At 42.8% G+C, this 20,326-nt stretch overlaps 1 protein-coding gene and 1 pseudogene across 1 annotated transcript in view; both read left to right on the top strand.

Moving 5' to 3' along the window:
* Positions 1–20,326, top strand: part of LOC148356212 (diacylglycerol kinase delta) — a 96,745-nt gene that overhangs the window by 56,777 nt on the left and 19,642 nt on the right. The window contains 8 exon segments of the mRNA XM_088348369.1: positions 2,829–2,968; positions 4,552–4,639; positions 6,620–6,711; positions 6,786–6,885; positions 12,750–13,050; positions 13,110–13,214; positions 18,903–18,987; positions 19,057–19,164. Coding sequence (XP_088204495.1) covers positions 2,829–2,968; positions 4,552–4,639; positions 6,620–6,711; positions 6,786–6,885; positions 12,750–13,050; positions 13,110–13,214; positions 18,903–18,987; positions 19,057–19,164 — 1,019 coding nt within the window.
* Positions 17,316–17,433, top strand: LOC148356213 (U2 spliceosomal RNA; annotated as a pseudogene).

Here is a 20,326-nt window from a genome sequence, read left to right as displayed (position 1 = left end):
CCACAGCACTATTTAAATACTCGATAGCAACACGTTATATTGGGTATTTTTGTATACTATATCTTTATTTTATTATTGTATTTTTCAACACAAGGATACTGCTGGAAGTGTGAAATTCCCTACGGGGATGAATCAAGTATCTATCTATCTATCTCTATCCATCTATCTCTATCTATTGCTGTCTATCCCTATCTATCTATCTATCTATATCTATCTCTCTATCTCTATATCTTTATCTATCTCTATCTATCTCTATCTATCTATCTCTATCTCTATAATTCTCTATCTCTATCTATATCTATCTCTATCTATCTATCTACCTATCTCTATCTTTCTCTATCTATCTATCTATCTCTATCTATCCCTCTATCTCTATCTATCTAACGCTATCTCTATCCATCTCTCTATCTCTATCTTTATCTATCTCTATCTATCTAACGCTATCTCTATCCATCTCTCTATCTCTATGTCTTTATCTATCTCTCTATCTATCTCTCTATCTCTATCTAGCTCTATCTATCGCTCTTTCTCTATCTATCTCTATCCATCTATCTCTATATATCCCTCTATCTCTATCTATCTATCTCTATCCATCTAATTATCTATCTCTATCTCCATCTATCTATCTCTATCTATCCCTCTATCTCTATATCTATCTCTATCTATCTCTCTATATCTTTATCTATCTCTATCTATCTAATGCTATCTCTATCTATCTCTCTATATCTTTATCTATCTCTCTATCTCTATCTATCTCTACCTATCTCTCTATCTCTATCCAGCTCTATCTATCTCTATATCTCTCTATTTCTATCTATCTCTATATCTATTTCTATATCTATCTATCTATCTATCTATATTCGTGCAAAGCCTTTTTTATTAGTTTCTGGCCTTTGTAAGTCATCCTATCAAGAGAGAACATAAAAATACTCAATTTAGCTTAGCACAAGATGGTAACTGTGTCAAGAACCCCCTTGAAGTTATACGGAAGCAAGGTGCAAGAATGCAGAGAACCTTTGCTCTTTGGTGCTTCAGTTATCGCTGGTTCACTCCTTTTAGGAAAAAAAATGTGAAAAAAAAGATTGAATAAAAAAATCAACAAAAACAACAACGGATGCTTCACGCACCACTTAAGAATGTTTTGCGCAGCCAAGATTTAAGACAGTCGCCTTTGTCTTCAGACTTGTCGATGCTGATTGGCCATCATTGCGTCTTTTATACTGTACTGTGACCGGACACCTGCTCTGCGCTTCCTCTACATCTCGCTGAGACGAGTTTGTGTACCGTTCCTTTTGGCATGCTGACTAAATGATGCATCTCTTTCTTGCGCTCTCTCTTTTTTGCTTGCTTGCTTGCTGTAGGGCTTTAATCAAGGTCCCCCCCCCCCCCCCCCCCCCCCCCCCCCCCCCCCAAAAAAAAATGAGACTAATTCAATATACATCCTGATTTTCATTTGTTGTCTTTCTTACTTTCTTTCTCTTTTTTTCTTTCTTTCTTTTTTCTTTCTCTCTCAGTCCTGCCCCCTGTTGGGAATTAAATATCAAAATGTATCGTTTACCAAATTGTTCGAATGAGTTATCTGACTCCATTAACCAAACACAACCTACATTCACCAACCAATGCGCGCTCGTTTCTTGATGGAAAAGATAAACAAGTATAGCCGACATTTTCACACGGGGGCAGATTTATTTTCCCTAAAAATTTAACTAGGTGTACTCCATCAAAAATGGCGGAATTAGTCGGATCAGTGTCGTTGGAGTCCCTGGGAAACCCTCTCTTCAAATTCTCTCGCCTCTCCTCTCGGCCCACGTCTTTCCGCAAGATAGTGTCCCGGCTCCTCCCATGGGCGTGCCAAGGAAGCACCACGTGGGCTCCACCAAAACAGCAGAGCGTTTTTCAAAACATTGCCTGCCGTCCTCTGTCATCAGCCTTTTTGCATCGTCGGATGTGCTGATTATCTTATCAGCCTTACGTCCCGTTCCCGCCATTCCAGTAAACAATACAGTATTCTCCACTAGGTTGCACTGACCTCGCACCACAGCAGTGAATATCTCTTATCTCATCTCATCTCATCAGCTGCACCGCTTATCCTCAGTAGGGTCACGGGGGTGCTGGAGCCCATCCCAGCAATCATCAGGCAGTGGGCAGGGGACACCCTGAACTGCTTGCCAGCCAATCGCAGGGCACACTGGGACAGACAACTGGCTCGCTCATTCACACCTAGGGACAATTTGGACCGGCCAATCCACCTGAAATGCATGTTTTTGGAATGTGGGAGGAAACCGGAGTGCCCGGAGGAAACCCACGCAAGCACGGGGAGAACATGCAAACTCCGCACAGTAAGTCCGGTAGCTGGATTTGAACCCACGCAGAAAGTTCCCAAGACCTTAGAACTGTGCCGCACACGCGCTAACCACTGCGCCGCCGTGCCAGTGAATATCTTTTGCATTAAATGTAATTTGTATTCGATCGTACAAAATCCTTTATAGCCTAATGTATAAAATCCTTCACCCCCAAAAAACATTGGCTAATTTAAAATACGTCCTAGGTTTCAATTTTCTCTCTCTCTCTCTCTCTCTCTCTCTCTCTCTCTCTCTCTCTCTCTCTCTCTCTCTCTCTCTCTCTCTCTCTCTCTCTCTCTCTCTCTCTCTCTCTGTGTCTGTGTCTGTGTCTGTGTCTGTGTCTGTGTCTGTGTCTGTGTACAGAAAATTGTATTTTATTCTGGCAGTGTTCAGTCAGTGTTCCTTGGTGGGCCTGATCCAGATTCATGTTTGACCCCCCTGCAGGTCTCAACAACTTAATCCTTTTCTTTTTTTCTTTGTTTTTAGTGTCAGTTGGGTGTACTGCCACTGGGCACCGGGAACGACCTTGCCCGAGTTCTAGGTTGGGGTGGTCTCTGTGACGACGATGCCCAACTTCTGCAGATCTTAGAGAAACTGGAAAGGGCCACCACCAAAATGCTGGATCGGTAAGCCTTGGGGTGGTAGCATAAAACAATGATTGTATTTTCTGAACTATAAGGCGCACCCCAAAAAAAAAAAAATGCCAATGGTGAGAGCAACAAACCTAACCACCAGACTGCTAAGGACACATTTGATGCAACAGGAATCGAACCCGGATTTCAGCAGGGAAAGCGCTGGATCCTGCCGACTAGACCACTAGGGATACAGACGACACATAAAAAAAGCATTGGGTCTTATCTAATTTTGCCACTATTTTTAGCACCAGATTTGTTAAAGAAACGAGAAAATCGATTTACAATTTTGCTCCACTTTTTTTCAGCTCAAACTAAACATTGTAAGGGACAAACATTTTTAATCGGTGCCAACATTTTTGACTAGGACCGAAACACTCCCTTACAATGCCTTTCCCTTCTTATAGTTTGAACGGCTGAATTATTTCCCACAATGCCTTTATCTTCATTCGGTTCTGAACGACTGAATTACTTCCCACAATGCCTTTCATTTCAATCAGGTCAGAATCTCGCGTTGCTTTGTCAAGAGTTTGCGTTATTTCATTGGCTCTCAACCTTTGGTGTACCACGGACCCGATTGCTGTCTGCCCAATGATAAAATCAACAATTTGGTAATGTAATTACAATGATGTAAAACTTAATGCCTTTTCTTATGTAGTCTGTGTCTCTAAAGTCTAGTGCAGCGGTTCTTAACTAGTGTGTCAGGCCAAAAATTGAGTGGCAGACAGGTTTTTAGTGGGTCGCGGGCTTTTGCCTTGAAAATAATGTTAAGATAAATGCTAAAATGCAAAATAAAAATTTAATAGATAAAAAAAATACTTATTTTAGACCCTTAACTTGGTATTTCATCTTGTTGACAATTTCTTTTAGTCGCGTCGAGTAATTTAGATGGGTGCAGTTGAGAACTACTGGTATAGTAAAAAGGAGATGTGATCCGGGTTCGATTCCCTGTTGCATACAATGTAATGCAATCGTGATTAGTGATACATTTTGACTGGTCAATTAATGCAGAAATACAGCACTTTTGTGCAATTCAGCCCTAACTGAAGTTTGATGCACCTTATAGTCTGGTGCGCCTTATAATGTGGTCTGTCTTATAGTGTGAAAAATAGGGTAATTCTACTCGTTCTTGATCTTTCCATAATTTGCATTTATGAGACTACAGGCGGGCAGCACGGCGGGGCAGTGGTTAGCGCATGTGCGGCACGGTTCATGTCTAGGGAACCACCTGCGTGGGTTCAAATCCAGCTCCAGACTTTCCTGTGCGGAGTTTGTATGTTCTCCCCGTGCTTGCGTGGGTTTCTTCCGGGCACTCCGGTTTCCTCCCACATTCCAAAAACATGCATTTCAGGTGGATTGGCCGGTCCAAATTGTCCCTAGGTGCGAATGAGTTGTCTGTCCCTGTGTGCCCTGCGATTGGCTGGCAACCAGTTCAGGGTGTCCCCTGCCCACTGCCCGATGATTACTGGGATGGGCTCCAGCACCCCCGCGACCCTACTGAGGATAAGCGGTGTAGCTAATTAGATGAGATGAGACTACAGGCAACTGGACTTTTTTTTTGTCCCCTTGTTTGTCAGGTGGAGTGTGATGACCTACGAGGTTCCACCCAATTCAAAACGCGCAACATCGGCAAAGGAAGATGACACGCTCGACCCGCAAATGCAGGTGGGTCTATTGATCTCTAATAGCAGCGTGGCCCGGACCCTACAGTGCCCCCTTGCTGAATTCTGTGGGTTCTTCACACAAAGACAACCAAAGGAAATACAAAATACAGTAGGGCTTTAGCGAACCACTGTCAAAGCCATTATCTACAAAGGGAGAAAACTGGGAACAGTGGCAAACTTTCACTGTTCGACCTACTAAGGTTACTCCAAGAGTGTGTCGAAAACTCATCCAGGAGGTTACAAGAGAACCTTGTAAAACATCCAAAGAACTGTAGGCCTTACTGGCCTCGGTTAAGGTCAGTGTTCATGACTCCAGTAAAAAAACTGGCCTAGAATCCCATCCATGGGAGAGTTCCCAGGCGAAAACCACTGTTGTCACAGAGGAACTTTTACAGGATTGGTCGACCTACTGAGGTTACTCCAAGAGTGTGACGAAAACTCATCCAGGAAGTTACAAGAGAACCTTGTAAAACATCCAAAGAACTGCAGGCCTTACTGGCCTCGGTTAAGGTCAGTGTTCATGACTCCAGTAAAAAAACTGGCCAAAAACCGCATCCATGGGAGAGTTCCCAGGCAAAAACCACTGTTGTCACAGAGGAACGCAAGGAGTCGTCACACATTTCCCAAAATCATCTTGATTATCCTCAAGACCTTTGGAGCAACCTTCAGTGGACTGATGAGTCAAAATTTAACTACAGTGGAACCTCGGTTTTCGAACGCCTCTCAGTTCGGACAAATCGGTGTTCGACCAAAAATTTCGAGAAATTCTTACTTCGCTGTTCGGTCAAAAAATCGGAGTTCGAACGCCGGTACGCTAGGGTGCGATGCTGAGCGGCGTACGGGTGTTTTAGCCCCTAATTATGCCTCCGAAGAAGGTCGGTGCAAGCGGGACAGGTGAAAAAAGACAAGTTGTTCGTCCAACTATTGCCTTTAAGAAAGACATAATAGCTAAATATGAAAGAGGTGTACGAATTTCCGATCTTGCTAGCGAATACAGCACGGCTAAATCTACTATCAGTACGATAGTAAAGAATAAGGAGGCTGTGAAATCCAGTGATGCGGCTAAGGAAGTTAGCGCTATAAGCAAGCAACTGCCGCAAGTTTTGGAAGAGGTTGAAAAACTTTTGATGATTTTTCTCTCCCCACCGTCCACCACAAAGGTAAGAAATCCTATTCGTAATCCTTTTTTTATTTTTACACGTTCATGTTAGCGTAATCTTTTGTACGGAAGATTACGATAACGCGAAGGTACGATTAGCCTGGGTTAGCTTCGTGTTTATGTTCATGGTAAACATTCAGGGTGTTGGAACGGATTAAAACGATTTTACATTACTTTTAATGGGTAGAACGATTTCGGTGATGGAACAAATCGGTTTTCGAACAGGGTTCTGGAACGGATTATGGTCGAGAACCGAGGTTCCACTGTATTTGAACATCTGGCATAAAAATGGCACAGCATTTGACAAAAAGAACATGATGCAAACAGTAAAGCATGGCGGTGGCAGTGTCATAGTCCAGATCTGCTTTGCTGCCTCAAGACCAGGACAACTAGCTGCTGCTGACGGAAAAATGAATCCTGGTGTTTACCAGAAGATCCAGAAGGGGAACGTCTGACTTTCAGTTGGTACGATCAAACTCAAGCGCTCTTGGATCACGCAGCAGGACAACGATCCAAAACACACCAGCAAGTCCGCCACTGAATGGCTAAAATTAAGGTTCTAAGGTGGCCAAGTCAAGTCCAATTGAGATGCTGTAGTGTGACCTTAAATTGGCAGTTTATGCTAGAAAACCCTAAAATATGGCAAATTCTGCAAAGAAGAGTGGGCCAAAATTCCTCCACAGCGTTGTGAAATACTTACTAATTATAGTAAACGTTTGATTTCTGCTATTGCTTCCAATTGTGGCCCAATTTGCTATAATCAGGATGGGGGGAATCATTTTCACATTTCTGAAAAACTCATACAGTGTGCCTTTTTTCCAGGTTCACTTCACTCAGTACGCCAACTCGGTGGCGTCTCACCTGGCCAAAATATTGGATTCCGACAGACCCAGTGATGTCATTTCCTCGGCAAAGTGTGTTCCCAATGAAACAGCTTGTACTTTTGGCATCTCGTGAGCACTAACCCTCATCCCTCTTCCCTCGACAGGTTCTTGTGGGGGACGGTGAACGAATTTGTGGCAGAGGTAAGCAAGGCTTTCGAGAGAGCCACGGAAAACAAGGAGGAAGCGGATGCTATGGCCAAGAAGGTAAGTCATGACTACCGTAAATTCCGGACTATAGAGCGCACCTGATCATAAGCCGCACTCACCACATTTTAAGGGGAAAACCGATTTTGTCCAAACACAAGCCACACTTGTATATAAGCCGCATGCACCCACATAAATCAAACACGAGGTTAATCCAAGCCAAACTTCAAGTCCTGCGACTGAAACTAAATGTCCTTCATTGAAGCACACAGTCCAAAAATCACAGCCGCCAAAATGAACGCAAATTGATATAGGTACTTAAAATTTGTTGCAGACCTGCAGATTCTGGGTGCCCGTTGATAGTAATCCAAGGAAAAAAAGTGTATATTTCCAAAAGTAAGGGTGGGAAAAATATATATCCATTATTGTCCGCCGTGTCCACAAACACTCACCTTTACCGGTCCCCACTTTCCCATCAGCGTTGGCGTTTGCTCCGCCCCCTCTTTTTTAATCTGCTCGTGCAGAATAAGTGTCTCAAATAAATACAAATAAATACATTACAAAAATATACAGTTGCAAATACATATTACACATATTTACAAAGAAAGACGGTACATCGAGAGAGTTTTCAAAGCTTTAATAATAATAATATAATTTTCATCCTTGGCAGCACGGCGGCGCAGTGGTTAGCGCTTGTGCGGCACAGTTTATGTCATGGGAACCTGTCGTGGGTTCAAATCCAGCTCCAGACTTCCTGTGAGGAGTTTGTATGTTCTCCCCGTGCTTGCGTGGGTTTCCTCCGGGCACTCCGGTTTCCTCCCACGTTCCAAAAACATGCATTTCAGGTGAATTGACTGGTCCAAATTGTCCCTAGGTGTGAATGAGCGAATGGGTTGTCTGTCCCTGTGTGCCCTGCGATTGGCTGGCAACCAGTTCAGGGTGTCCCCTGCCCACTGCCCGGAGATGGCTGGGATGGGCTCCAACCCCCCGCGACCCTAATGAGGATAAGCGGTACGGCTGATGAGATGAGATGAGATGAGATTTTCATCCTAAACCGTGCCTTTGGGAGGTAGCTTCACGCTACTAGAAAAGACGCTCGCCTACCTGCTATTTAGTCTGTTAAGGACATAAAATCCATCATCGTACAGATCGCGGTGGACCATACGCTTCTTCCTTCTTGGTAAAGGCATCTTAATTGTCTTTTACAATATCGGAAAGAAATATTATCATGATGTCGTTGTTCCACGCTCTCTTACATCAGTACACCACAATAATATGCCCATTTGCTTCTAACATAGTGGCTGCGTCATGAGCCTTGTTTTGTGCAATTTGTATGACGAGGGTAAGTATATGCTCATAAGTTGTGATCTTCCTCGGCACATATACTCCACCGGTCTAAATCTTACCTCTCATACTCGAGCAAGCCGCGGGGTTGAAAATTTGGGAAAAAAGTAGCGGCTTATAGTCCGGAATTTACGGTATTTCAAATTAGATCAATTGTGTTTACACTTTATTCGCACCACTGACTTTATTTTCAAAATGACTCCGATAAGTTTGCTGCTATTGGACAAGTCTTAGGGATAATCAAGATGATTTTTGGCAAATGTGAGACAACTACCTGAGTTGTTTTGTGACAACAGTGTTTTTCGCCAGTGAACACTCCGTGGATTTAATTTTGGGCCATTTTTTATAGTGGATTCCTTAACACTGTATCAATCAATTAGTGAGGCCTGCAGTTCCTTGGAGTAACATTTGTTGGTCAACCACTTTTGGAAATGTTTGCCACTGTTCCCAGGTTTCTCCATTAGTGGATAATGGCTCTGACAGTGGTTCGCTGGAGCCCTACAGTCTTGAAAATGGCTTTGTGACATTTTCCAGACTGATAGATTTCAATCACCTTCTTTCTAATATCTAGAATTTCTTTGGATCGTGTCAATTATGTTCTTGAGATTTTGTACCTTACTTCATTTTGTCTGAGCTTGGTCTGAGTGATATTTATTATCTGAGAGCGCTTCTCCTAGTACTCCTTGCAAGTTCAAAATCCATTGATATCTTCTCGCCTTGTTTTAGGTGTCTACTAATGTTTAAACTTAATATACTCACTTGGGGGCAGCACGGCGGCGCAGTGGTTAGTGCTTGTGCGGCACAGTTCATGTCATGGGAACCTCCTGCGTGGGTTCAAATCCAGCTCCAGACTTCCTGTGCGGAGTTTGTATGTTCTCCCCGTGCTTGCGTGGGTTTCCTCCGGGCACTCCGGTTTCCTCCCACATTCCAAAAACATGCATTTTAGGTGAACTGGCCGGTCCAAATTGTCCCTAGGTGTGAGGAATGAGTTGTCTGTCCCCGTGTGCCCTGCGATTGGCCGGCAACCAGTTCAGGGTGTCCCCTGCCCACTGCCCGGAGATGGCTGGGATGGGCTCCAGCCCCCCCGCGACCCTAATGAGGATAAGCGGTACGGCTAATGAGATGAGATGAGAGAAACTCACTTGGCTTTTGTTCTGAAATCGTTGTAATAAAAACATGTATATTTCATTTTTATACTGTTAACATTTGTACTACAGTATAGTTATTTAATTGTGAAAGGGTTCTATTAATTAATGATCGTGAAATTACCAAGCAAAAAGTATCGGTATCAATCAATACTACCCTATTGTAACTGCGGTGTACCCGTCCCACCAAGGATCCACATTCCGGCTGGACTGGATGATGAGGCTTTTATTACAGTTGCTGCAATGAGCAACACAACATACACACACACCATGTGGTTAGCACCTCCGCTGGTTCTCAACATCGTTAGCAGCGCGCTGGAGACTGCTCTAAACGTATCAAATAGTTTTCTTTTCAGTTGAGATACAATACAGTTCAGAAAATCAACCATCACAATCATTTTTACATACATTTTAACAAGATATTTTTAACAAGTGATCGTATAGTGGTTCTAACTTTTACAATGAATTCAACTCGACATATTTTTTCAATCTGAATTTTAACCAACATCATCCTTTTTATATAATTGTGAAAACAGAAATAATTACAACTAGACAATTCCCGCGGCAATTGGAAGAGTTGTGATTGATCTGGAAGATGATCCCGTCATGTATATATAACCCCGGTTGTTAGCATTATGAGTTAGCATAAAATTTTTAACCCAGAGAGACTTTTCTGTCATTTTTTTAGTTGGTTCTGTGGGGGATTACGCCCCCCACCCCCCACCCTGGTACTGGCAAGTTCATTTCGGATGGGCCCATAATCCTTAACAACAAAGATATGCCTTGTGGCGGTCCAAAATTCAAATTCATGGTAAAAACATAGTAATAACACTGTTATTACACTTTAAAAACTTTTAAAATATACATGTTTAAATAGAATGGGCCGTTCGATAGGAGTTAGCCCATCTGGAATCCATTGAGCCCATTAATTTTGCTAATTCGTTAGCATGTGGCCATTAGCATAATTTTTTAGCATGAAGCAGTTAGCATTTAGCCATTAGCATCACTTTTTAGCATGTATCTGTTAGCATAACTCATTAAGACGAGGCCATTAGAATAATTTGTAAATATGAAGTCGTTAAAATATAGCCATTACCAAATTTTTTAGCATGAAGCAGTTAGCATTTAGCTGTTAGCATCACTTTTTAGCATGTATCCAGTAGCATAACTCATCAACATGAGGCCATTAGCATAAATTGTAAATATGAATTCGTCAAAATATAGCACTTACAGCACTTGGCAATGTAGTCGTGCCTCGCTGAAGGAATCACAACTAATAACGAGTGTAAAAACGGGAACAATTGACCTGCTTTGAGCGACACAACATACACACACACCATGTGGTTAGCACCTCCGCCGGTTCTCAAAATCTATAAGGGAAATTAACATTTCAGTCGAGTACGACAAAACTAACATAAATGGCGACGGAAACGAAACGAAAATAAATCCAAACAGCTTGACAACATCGATTGCATTACTGTGTATGTTGCAAGATTTGTCAGTTGTGGTTTTAATATTGTCGAATAACTTTTTGCGGAGTACCCAAAAATTGTGGCTTACCGTTAGCAGCGCGCTGGAGACTGCTAACAATATCCGCTTTCCGGTCATAAAATCAGAGGCTAAACCTAACCTTACCCCATACCAGCTGGTGGCGCTGTTGGACTCGTCATTGCAGAACACATATACACAACTATACAAACATATTTCAGCAGGAATTTCAACAAAACAAAAGGTAATATTACACCCGTTACACTATGACTACTTGCAGGGTTGGGTAGGGTTACTTTAACTTGATTACTTTTGGATTATTCCAATACCAAATATGCTAATAAAAGACAAAATAAACTAAATATGAATAAAATGATGACTCACAACACGTGGTAAGCTTTCTCTCCTGGCTTTGATGTCTTTGATCTCCGGCAAAACTAACATAAAATGCCACAGAAAGAAAATGAAAATAAATCCATGTTTGCCCTTCCATGTCTTCCGTTACTCCCCAAGCCTGCAAAAAAATTGTCATTTTATTCATATTTAGTTTCTTTTGTCTTTTATTAGCATATTTGGTATTGGAGTAATCCAAAAGTAATTGAAAGTAATCAAGTTAAAGTAACCCTACCCAACCCTGATTGGATTAGATTGATATAAAAATTCCCAGTATTACCCAACCTTAGTAAATGAGTACAATTCTGAACGTTACAAATATTCTTATCCCACTTTCCCTTGATGGTCCTCTCTATCTATCTATCTATCTATCTATCTATCTATCTATCTATCTATCTATCTATCTACCATGGTCATATCCCTCAAGAGGGGTGGCCGACAGCAAGACAAACACATACAATAACAAAGAAAATAAAAAAGGTAAAGAATAGCAAAAAAACACACCCAAACATTTTTGGACCATGGCCAACCCAATTGCCCAAACACCCAAACAAGTTAGGCACCTGGGCACCCAAGTCGGTCATGCTTTCGTCCCTCCAGATGAAACGGGACACCAGAAAGCGGCCATGTCACTCGGGTCAGGGTGACACAACACACTCTTTTGTTCAATGGCAGGGCCCGACAGCTTTCGCTGGTTTACCCCTGCCACATCATACAGGTGCCCTGCCCATCCCTTAGAACACGCCCAAACATCCCACTATCCTTTTCCGACACCTCTCCACTCATTCCCATTACCATCAAGAGCTCTAGCTTCCACTATATTTAGACCTCTTTCCTGCAGTGCACTCATAACACCATCCATCCACGTCAATGGCGCCCTTCCTCTCGGTCTCCTTCCATTGATTCCTGCTCTGTAGATCCCCTTCAACATTGGCTCCTCATCCATCCTCTCCATGTGTCCAAACCAACCGAGTACGCTCTTATCAACACGCTTGCTCAGTTCCACAACTACTCCAGTCTCATCTCATCTCAATTCATTAGCTGCACCGTTTATCCTCAGTAGTGTTGCTGGAGCCCATCCCAGCAATCATCGGGCAGTGGGCAGGGGACACCCTGAACTGGTTGCCAGCCAATCGCAGGGCAGACAGAGACAGACAATTGGCTCGCTCATTCCCACCTAGGGACAATTTGGACCGGCCAATCCACCTGAAATGCATGTCTTTGGAATGTGGGAGGAAAGCGGAGTGCCCGGAGGAAACCCACGCAAGCACGGGGAGAACATACAAACTCCGCACGGGAAGTCCCGTAGCTGGATTTGAACCCACACAGGAGGTTCCCAAGACCTTAGAACTGTGCCGCACACGCGCTAAGCACTGCGCCGCCGTGCTGCCCTACTCCAGTTCTGTCTCTCACAATTTAATTTCTCAATTTATCCAATCTTGTCACTCCCAACATAGTCCTCAAACACTTCATCTCAAAAACATTCAATTTCCTTCTTAAATCATACTGACGCTAAAAAAACTAACTAAAGGCTATCCCTTTTCTTTCTAACAGTGTGCTTTGCTTTACGAGAAGTTAGATTCCCTGGTCAAAGCCTTAAACGAGGAAGCTGAAGCGCAGGTAACTAGCAAAAAATTCCCTTTGTCAAAGGCGAAAACCCACGAACATCAATTCCTATTATAGATCGTGCCAGCGGGTTCCATGTCCAGCCCGGAAGTCGGTGGCTCGGGCACGGAAAAAGATGGAAAGGACGCATCTTCTGACGGCTTAACGTGCCGTTCCAGGGAGCAGCTGATGCTGAGGGCCAACAGTCTGAAAAAGGCGCTAAGGCAGATCATCGAACAGGCCGAGAAAGGTAAACGAAGTCTTCTGTGTCTCCAGGGGAGATCTTCTCACTGGTACTGTTTTTTGCAGTGGTGGATGAACAGAACCGACACACTCAAGTCCATAAGATGCCGTCGCCTTCTTCCAATAATCCAGACAACGGCGAAGAAGTCAAGGAGGCAGAGATGCGCACATGTAAATCCAAATTTATCAGTTTCCAGTTTCCACAAATGACGTGTTCTGGTTTGCCTGCGTCCATTTTTGCAACTTTTTTGACACCAAATTGTCATTATTATCCGATTACTTTTTTTTTCAAACAAAGATTTACCGCACTCCAAACTTCTCGTCAGGCAGATCCGCCATTGTTGTTTTGGTCTCGCACCGATCTGGGCAAACGAGATCTCGTTCTTCGAGATGACGTCATTGTTTTGGTGGTTGTCGAGTGAAAGAGAAGTATGCCTCCGTAAAAACAGTCGGTATTAGGTGCAAATCAACAAAAAAAATCGGTCATTTCTTCAGTATCGGTAATAAGTCGAAACATAATACAGAAAGTGGTAACAACGGCAATCATTTTGGCACGAAAAAACAACGGAGAAATTCTTCAGAAAACCGCGAAGGCAAGGAAAACACGAAAGCAAGTGTAAGACACTGAACCCCTAATACCCCCAATAATCATTTCATTTCATTGAAAATTTAAAATGTGGTAAAATGCATGAAAACCACAGATAAAACATAATAAAATCAATGAATTAAAATAAAGTAAAATGTGAATTGTGAATTTCCCTTTGGGGATGAATAAAGTATCTATCTATTAGAGGTAAGATTTATGGCCCGAGCCCGAACCCGAACCCGAACCCGAGGCAATTTCGGGCCGGGTCGGGCCCTGAAATGTCAGTCATACGGTCGGGTCGGGTCGGGTTCGGTCCTGCTTTTTTTTTTTTTTTTTTTTTTTTTTTTTTTTTTAAATTAATTAATAATGTGTTAAATGTTCATTAAAAATATATACTTAAACTATGTATGGATACTAGACCAAGGAATACTTGTTATAAAATAAATAATTTGGATAAAACGGAGAAGGAGCTGTAATCGCTATTTTTCCGACTCCTATGGAAATTCCTCCCCCCCTCCGATTTTAAATGAAAAAAACAACAATTTGTTTACACCGCAGGATCCAATGCAACCAGGGTTTCATTCACAATAAAAAAGACATTACATACGGATATTATAGTAAATCAAATAAATATTATTTGTGTACAATTAGTTGTGATTGCGGAAATCATAGCGTACAGTGACGTTGGTGACTTTTCCATCCGCGTTAAAAAACGCATTTTGTAAAATACGATCGCGCTTTATTGTTTAAATAAACACGATCTCCCAATGATTATAATTAGCTCGCTTTATTTTGTTTTAAAGCGTATTATATAGAATACGATCGCTTTTGTCGGAAGCGTACATTGACGTTGGTGAGATTTTCATCCGCGTTAAAAAACGCAATTTGTAGAATACGATCACGCTTTATTGTTTAAATAAACGCATTATATAGACTAGGATCTCCCAATGATTATAATTAGCTCGCTTTATTGTTTTAATAAGCGTTTTATATAGAATACGATCGGGGGGGGGGGGGGGGTGGATTTGCATAGGAGTCGGCACAACACGTCAACATCCCCTCTCAATGTAAGTGCTGCGCTAAAATCTTAAAGGCGTACTACTACTGCTGCTGTGGATTATGGCCCAATGATCAAGTCGTCAAAATGACGGACGCCTTTAAATGTTTTCGCTACCTCAAAAAAAAAAAACGTCAATGACAGATTGCAGTGCAGACACAGAAATATAAAAGATGTAAATGTTTATACAGTTTTATTTAACTTAGGCCTAGATGTTGTAACAAAAGGCAGAGTTTAATTTGTTATCATAAATCACCCCTCCTTATAAATAAAATATGTAATTTCGGGCCCCCTCGGGCCGGGCCAGCAAATCCAGTTAATTAGTCGGGCCGGGTCCGGGTCGGGTTTAATACCCCTCGGGCCTGCGTCGGGTTCGGGTGCTTTTTTTGGGCCCGATCTTACCTCTACTATCTATCTATCTAAAAGTGAAGAGTGCAGGGAGAGTTAACTGTGTCTTTGTGTTTGCTGTTTACTTTCCACCGCTAACCGTTTCACCGGATGCTAACGTTAGCATAGCGCTAAATCTCCTGCCCGCTGCTATCAATAAACAGCAGCTTGCACACCCCAACGGAGCTTTATCGTCGACGGCGACTTTAATCGGGCATGTTTATGGACTGTACTCCCAAATCCATTCAATTGTGGACTGAGCAATTCGGAAAAACACTGGACTATGCGTAATGTAAGATCAAACATTCCGGTTGTATCCGGCAACTCTGTTTGACCCTCACCCCCCCTCATCAACCCCCCGGAGGAAAACAAAGCCTACTTACAACAAAGTCAGTTAGTTCTTTGTTCCTTTGTCTCTTTGTTTCCTTATCCTCAATGTAAATGTGGAACTGGAGTCGTCCAATTTCGTTGTCACAGCATATCCCGTGTTGTAACAATGACAATAAAGGCATATTCTATTCTAGAACCCTTTTAGTTGTATGCACAGTTGAACAGAGCCGTTTTCAGCCTGGACTTAAAACACTGTCAGAGTAGACAGTGGACCAGGAATGTTTCTTTCTGGTGATTGCGTAAATCAGATGGGTCCAAACTACTACGTGTAGTTTTGAGGAGGCACAGTCAAATGTAAATCAAGCTAGTTGTATTTTTATTAATAGCACTCTAGTGAATTCAGATTTGAACACTTTGAACGGTTTCAAGGTCCAGAATTGTTAACATCGCATTAATGATTTACAAAGTTACTGCTTTCAAAATCGTTCACCTCGTTACAAATTGCTCTTATTCAAGTTCTGAATGCGATGACGTTTTTCTCAGATTTGTCATAGGTGGAGGAAGCAGACAGGGTTGGGTAGGGTTACTTTAACTGGATTACTTTCAATGACTTTTGGATTACTCCAATACCAAATATGCTAATAAAAGACAAAAGAAACTCAATAGGGATAAAATGATGACTCACAACACGTGGTAAGCTTTCTCTCCTGGCTTTGATCTCTTTGATCTCCGGCAAAACAAACATAAAATGCGACCAGGGTTGGGTAGGGTTACTTTAACTTGATTACTTTCAATGACTTTTGGATGACTCCAATACCGAATATGCTAATAAAAGACAAAAGAAACTAAATATGAATACAAGTATGACTCACAACACATGGCAAGCTTTCTCTCCTGGCTTTGATCTCTTTGATCTCCGGCAAAACGAACATAAAATGCGACCAGGGTTGGGTAGGGTTACTTTAACTGGATTACTTTCAATTACTTTTGGATTACGCCAATACCAAATATGCAAATAAAAGACAAACGAAAGTAAATATGAATAAAATGATGACTCACAACACGTGGTAAGCTTTCTCTCCTGGCTTTGATCTCTTTGATCCCCGGCAAAACGAACATAAAATGCGACCAGGGTTGGGTAGAGTTACTTTAACTGGATTACGTTCAATTACATTTGGATTACTCCAATACCAAATATGCTAATACAAGACAAAAGAAACTCAATATGAATAAAATGATGACTCACAACACGTGGTAAGCTTTCTCTCTCTCTTTGATCTCTTTGATCTCCGGCAAAACGAACATAAAATGCGACAGAAACAAAATGAAAATAAATCCAAACATCATTTTTGCCGTTCCATGTATTCCGTTACTCCCCAAGCCTGCACAAAATTTTGTCCTTTTATTCATATTGAGTTTCTTTTGTCTTTTATTAGCATATTTGGTATTGGAGTCATCCAAAAGTCATTGAAAGTAATCCAGTTACAGTAACCCTGCCCAACCCTGGAAGCAAGTACTGTCATTTTTCATCAAGGCTACTTTTCAATCTCAAGTAACTCTTGAAGTATCACCAAGTAACCCAAGGGGTACTAGTACACCCGCAGGCTAAATGTATAATCATCTCATCTCATCTCCTTAGCTGCATCGCTTATCCTCAGTAGGGTCGCGGGGTGCTGGAGCCCATCCCAGCAATCATCGGGCAGTGGGCAGGGGACACCCTGAACTGGTTGCCAGCCAATCGCAGGGCATAAATGTATAATGTATCCTTAAAAAACTCCCAAATGTCTAAAGAGACTCGTCACTATATTAACTATTCACGGGTTTTACAAGGAGCAAGAAATCATTGAAAATGCTTGAGTTACGTTTTGTAAATAAGGGTTGAAAGTGCTTGAATTAAGAAAATAAAAGCCGGATATGTGGTTCTGGATTTAAGTTTTATTTTTGCAATCGGTAGATGGAATAAGAGCTTGCTCTGTCCACTCCACGCATTGGCCCGGTATTGCAGTGCCTCCGGGAACGGTGCATTCGCACTGATCGCTGCATGGCTCTGTGGCTAGGACCTTGACTCGGCCTCTTGGCTGGGAGCAAGTGTCTCGGTCCCTTGGCTTTGTAGCGTATTATGATTTGACCGATAACGGATAATGGATAATTGATAAAGAATATAGAACAATAAACCTTACAAAATCCCCCCCCCCCCCCACCCCGCTTGAATTGCGGGTGAAGTGCTTGTAAATGCTTGAAACTGTTGCCATGTTTCTCAACAAATCTGCTTAAAAACAACACCAACACTGTTCTCTGATGGCTTCGCTTTGCCGTTGCATTTATTCTTCCCCTGTGACTAACAGCAGCTGCCACTCGTTTGAATGGCATTGTTTAATGAAGCGTCGTCGCCCCCTACAGGCCGAGCCCAAAAGGACAGCTGCATGCAACAGCAAAACAAGTCAAGTCATGTTTATTTGTGACACCCTTAATCACAATGAGTCAAAGGGCCGCACAAATCAAAGACTTTTGCAAACTAAAAAACTATTATGACACCATCCCCTGATCTAAAACCTACATGAGGGCAAATAATACACATATTATCAATATAAAATATAGGTTATTCATCTGCTATAGAGTAGAAGTTTGTTTTAAGCTGAAAAGAAGGGGGCCAAGTACTGAACCCTGCGGAACACCACGGGTAACACTAAAGGGCTCAGATGTCATTTCACCATATTTGACACGGTGCGTCCTATCTGAGAGCTAGGATCTGATCCATAAGAGGACGGTTCCTGAGAGACCAATCCATTTTTCCATCTGTTCTCGTAAAATATTATGGTCCACAGTGTCAAAAGCAGCACTAAGGCAGCAAGAGTGATGAAGCACCGGTGTCCATTACCAGGGCACTATGAAATAGAATAGAATAGAATAGAATAGAATAGAATATACCTTTATTGTCATTGTTACAACATGGGTTAAATATATTGTGACAACGAAATTGGACGTGGCACTCCAGGTCCACATTTTACAGTGAGGATAAAGAAAACAAAGATGTTTGTACTGTCCTTGTTGCATAGGCTTTGTTTTCCTCCGGAGGGGGGGTGTATGAGGGGGTGAGGGTCAGACAGATATGGCCGGATCCAACTAGATGTTTGATCTTACTGTACACACGGTCCAGTGTTTACTAATGTTTAATGTTTACTAATGCAAGGATTACGTATCAATTATGGACATTTTTTATGGGACAAGCTAATAATTAAAGTAGCGCTTTTTAGTGGTAAGTTGTAGTAGGAAGAACTTCCTGCAACACCTATATGGTGATACATTTTTTGACTTACTCGCAGATATATTTGATTCACACCGAATTTATTTTTTTAATGGTACTGGACAAATGTATAAATTGGCTTTTCGAAATCCTTGAAAACTTCTTGATTTTGGCCATAAAAAGGTGAACAGACCTTATATTAAGATAAAGAGTCAAACCAGTGTTTGTTTTGCTTACCCAAGCTTCTTCTTCCAGGTGATAAAAGTTTAAGTCCGTCTTCGCTCATCGTCCAGGAGAAACCAGCAAGCCTCCAGGCGGTAAACTTCAACGAAGAGTCTGTGTAAGTATCCATCAAGCAGTTTTACACTGGACTGGCTGGACTCCTCACTGAATCTATACTCTCCTGCAGGCAATGCTGGGAAAAGTGTGTGATGAACAACTACTTTGGCATCGGTCTGGACGCCAAGATCTCCCTGGAGTTTAACAACATCCGAGATGAGAATCCTAAAAAGTGCAGGTAGACTCAAAAGGAGCCGAAGAGATGGCACTGAAGATGTGTCCTATGTAGATGCTATCAGGCGGAGGCAGGAAGCGGTACTGGACTAGTTCTAGGTTTGATGAGAGGTAGAACGAATAGAGGAAACATCCATCCATTGTCTTCCGCTTATCCGAGGTCGGGTCGCGGGGGCAGCAGCGTTAAAAGGGAAGCCCAGACGTCCCTATCCCCAGCCACCTCCTCCAGCTCATCCGACGGGACCCCGAGGCGTTCCCAAGCCAGCCGAGAGACGTAGTCTCTCCAACGTGTCCTGGGCCGCCCCCGGGGCCTCCTGCCGGAGGGACATGCCCGGAACACCTCCCGTGGGAGGCGTCCAGGAGGCATCCTTATTAGATGCCCGAGCCACCTCAACTGGCTCCTCTCAACGCGGAGGAGCAGTGCCTCTACACAGAGTCCCTCCCGGATGACTGAGCTTCTCACCTTATCTCTAAGGGAGAACCCAGCCACCCTGCGGAGGAAACTCATTTCGGCCACTTGTATCTGGAATCGTGTTCTTTTGGTCATGACCCAAAGTTCATGACCATCGGTGAGGGTAGGAACGTAGATCGACCGGTAGATCGAGAGCTTTGCCTTTCTGCTCAGCTCCCTCTTCACCAGTACGGACCGGTACAGGGTCCGAATGACGGCAGACGCTGCACCGACCCGTCTGTCAATCTCCCGTTCCATCCTACCCTCACTCGTGAACAAGACCCCAAGATACTTGAACTCCTCCACTTGGGGCAAGACCTCCTCCCCGACCCGGAGGGAGCATACCACCCTTTTCCGACTGAGAACCATGGCCTCGGACTTGGAGGTGCTGATCCTCATCCTCCAGAACGAATAGAGGAAACACCAGAATCAAAATAAATTAGAGCAAAATCCGGCAATTTAATAAACAATAAACAAGACAATAGACCATGAACATAAAATAAGGCAAAAGAGAACATATTTGGTTTAAGGTGTTTGGTGTCAGGACCAGAAGAGAAACAGGACTCAATGGCGGAACGTTTACCACAAGATTTATCGAAGGAAAGCGGAAGGGCTGCGAACACGGAAGTGGATCTTCCGTAGCGAGCGATGACGGTGTCAGGGACTGAAAAACTGGTCGGTACCCCGGACTGGGAGAGCACAGCGTGGTCAGGGT

This window comes from Urocampus carinirostris, chromosome 11, assembly GCF_059441175.1.
Source record: "Urocampus carinirostris isolate Australia breed hairy pipefish chromosome 11, RoL_Ucar_1.0, whole genome shotgun sequence".
NCBI classification, from domain to species: domain Eukaryota; kingdom Metazoa; phylum Chordata; class Actinopteri; order Syngnathiformes; family Syngnathidae; genus Urocampus; species Urocampus carinirostris.
The sequence above is the reverse complement of the archived record's forward strand: the minus strand, read 5'-3'. Positions and strand labels throughout refer to the sequence as shown.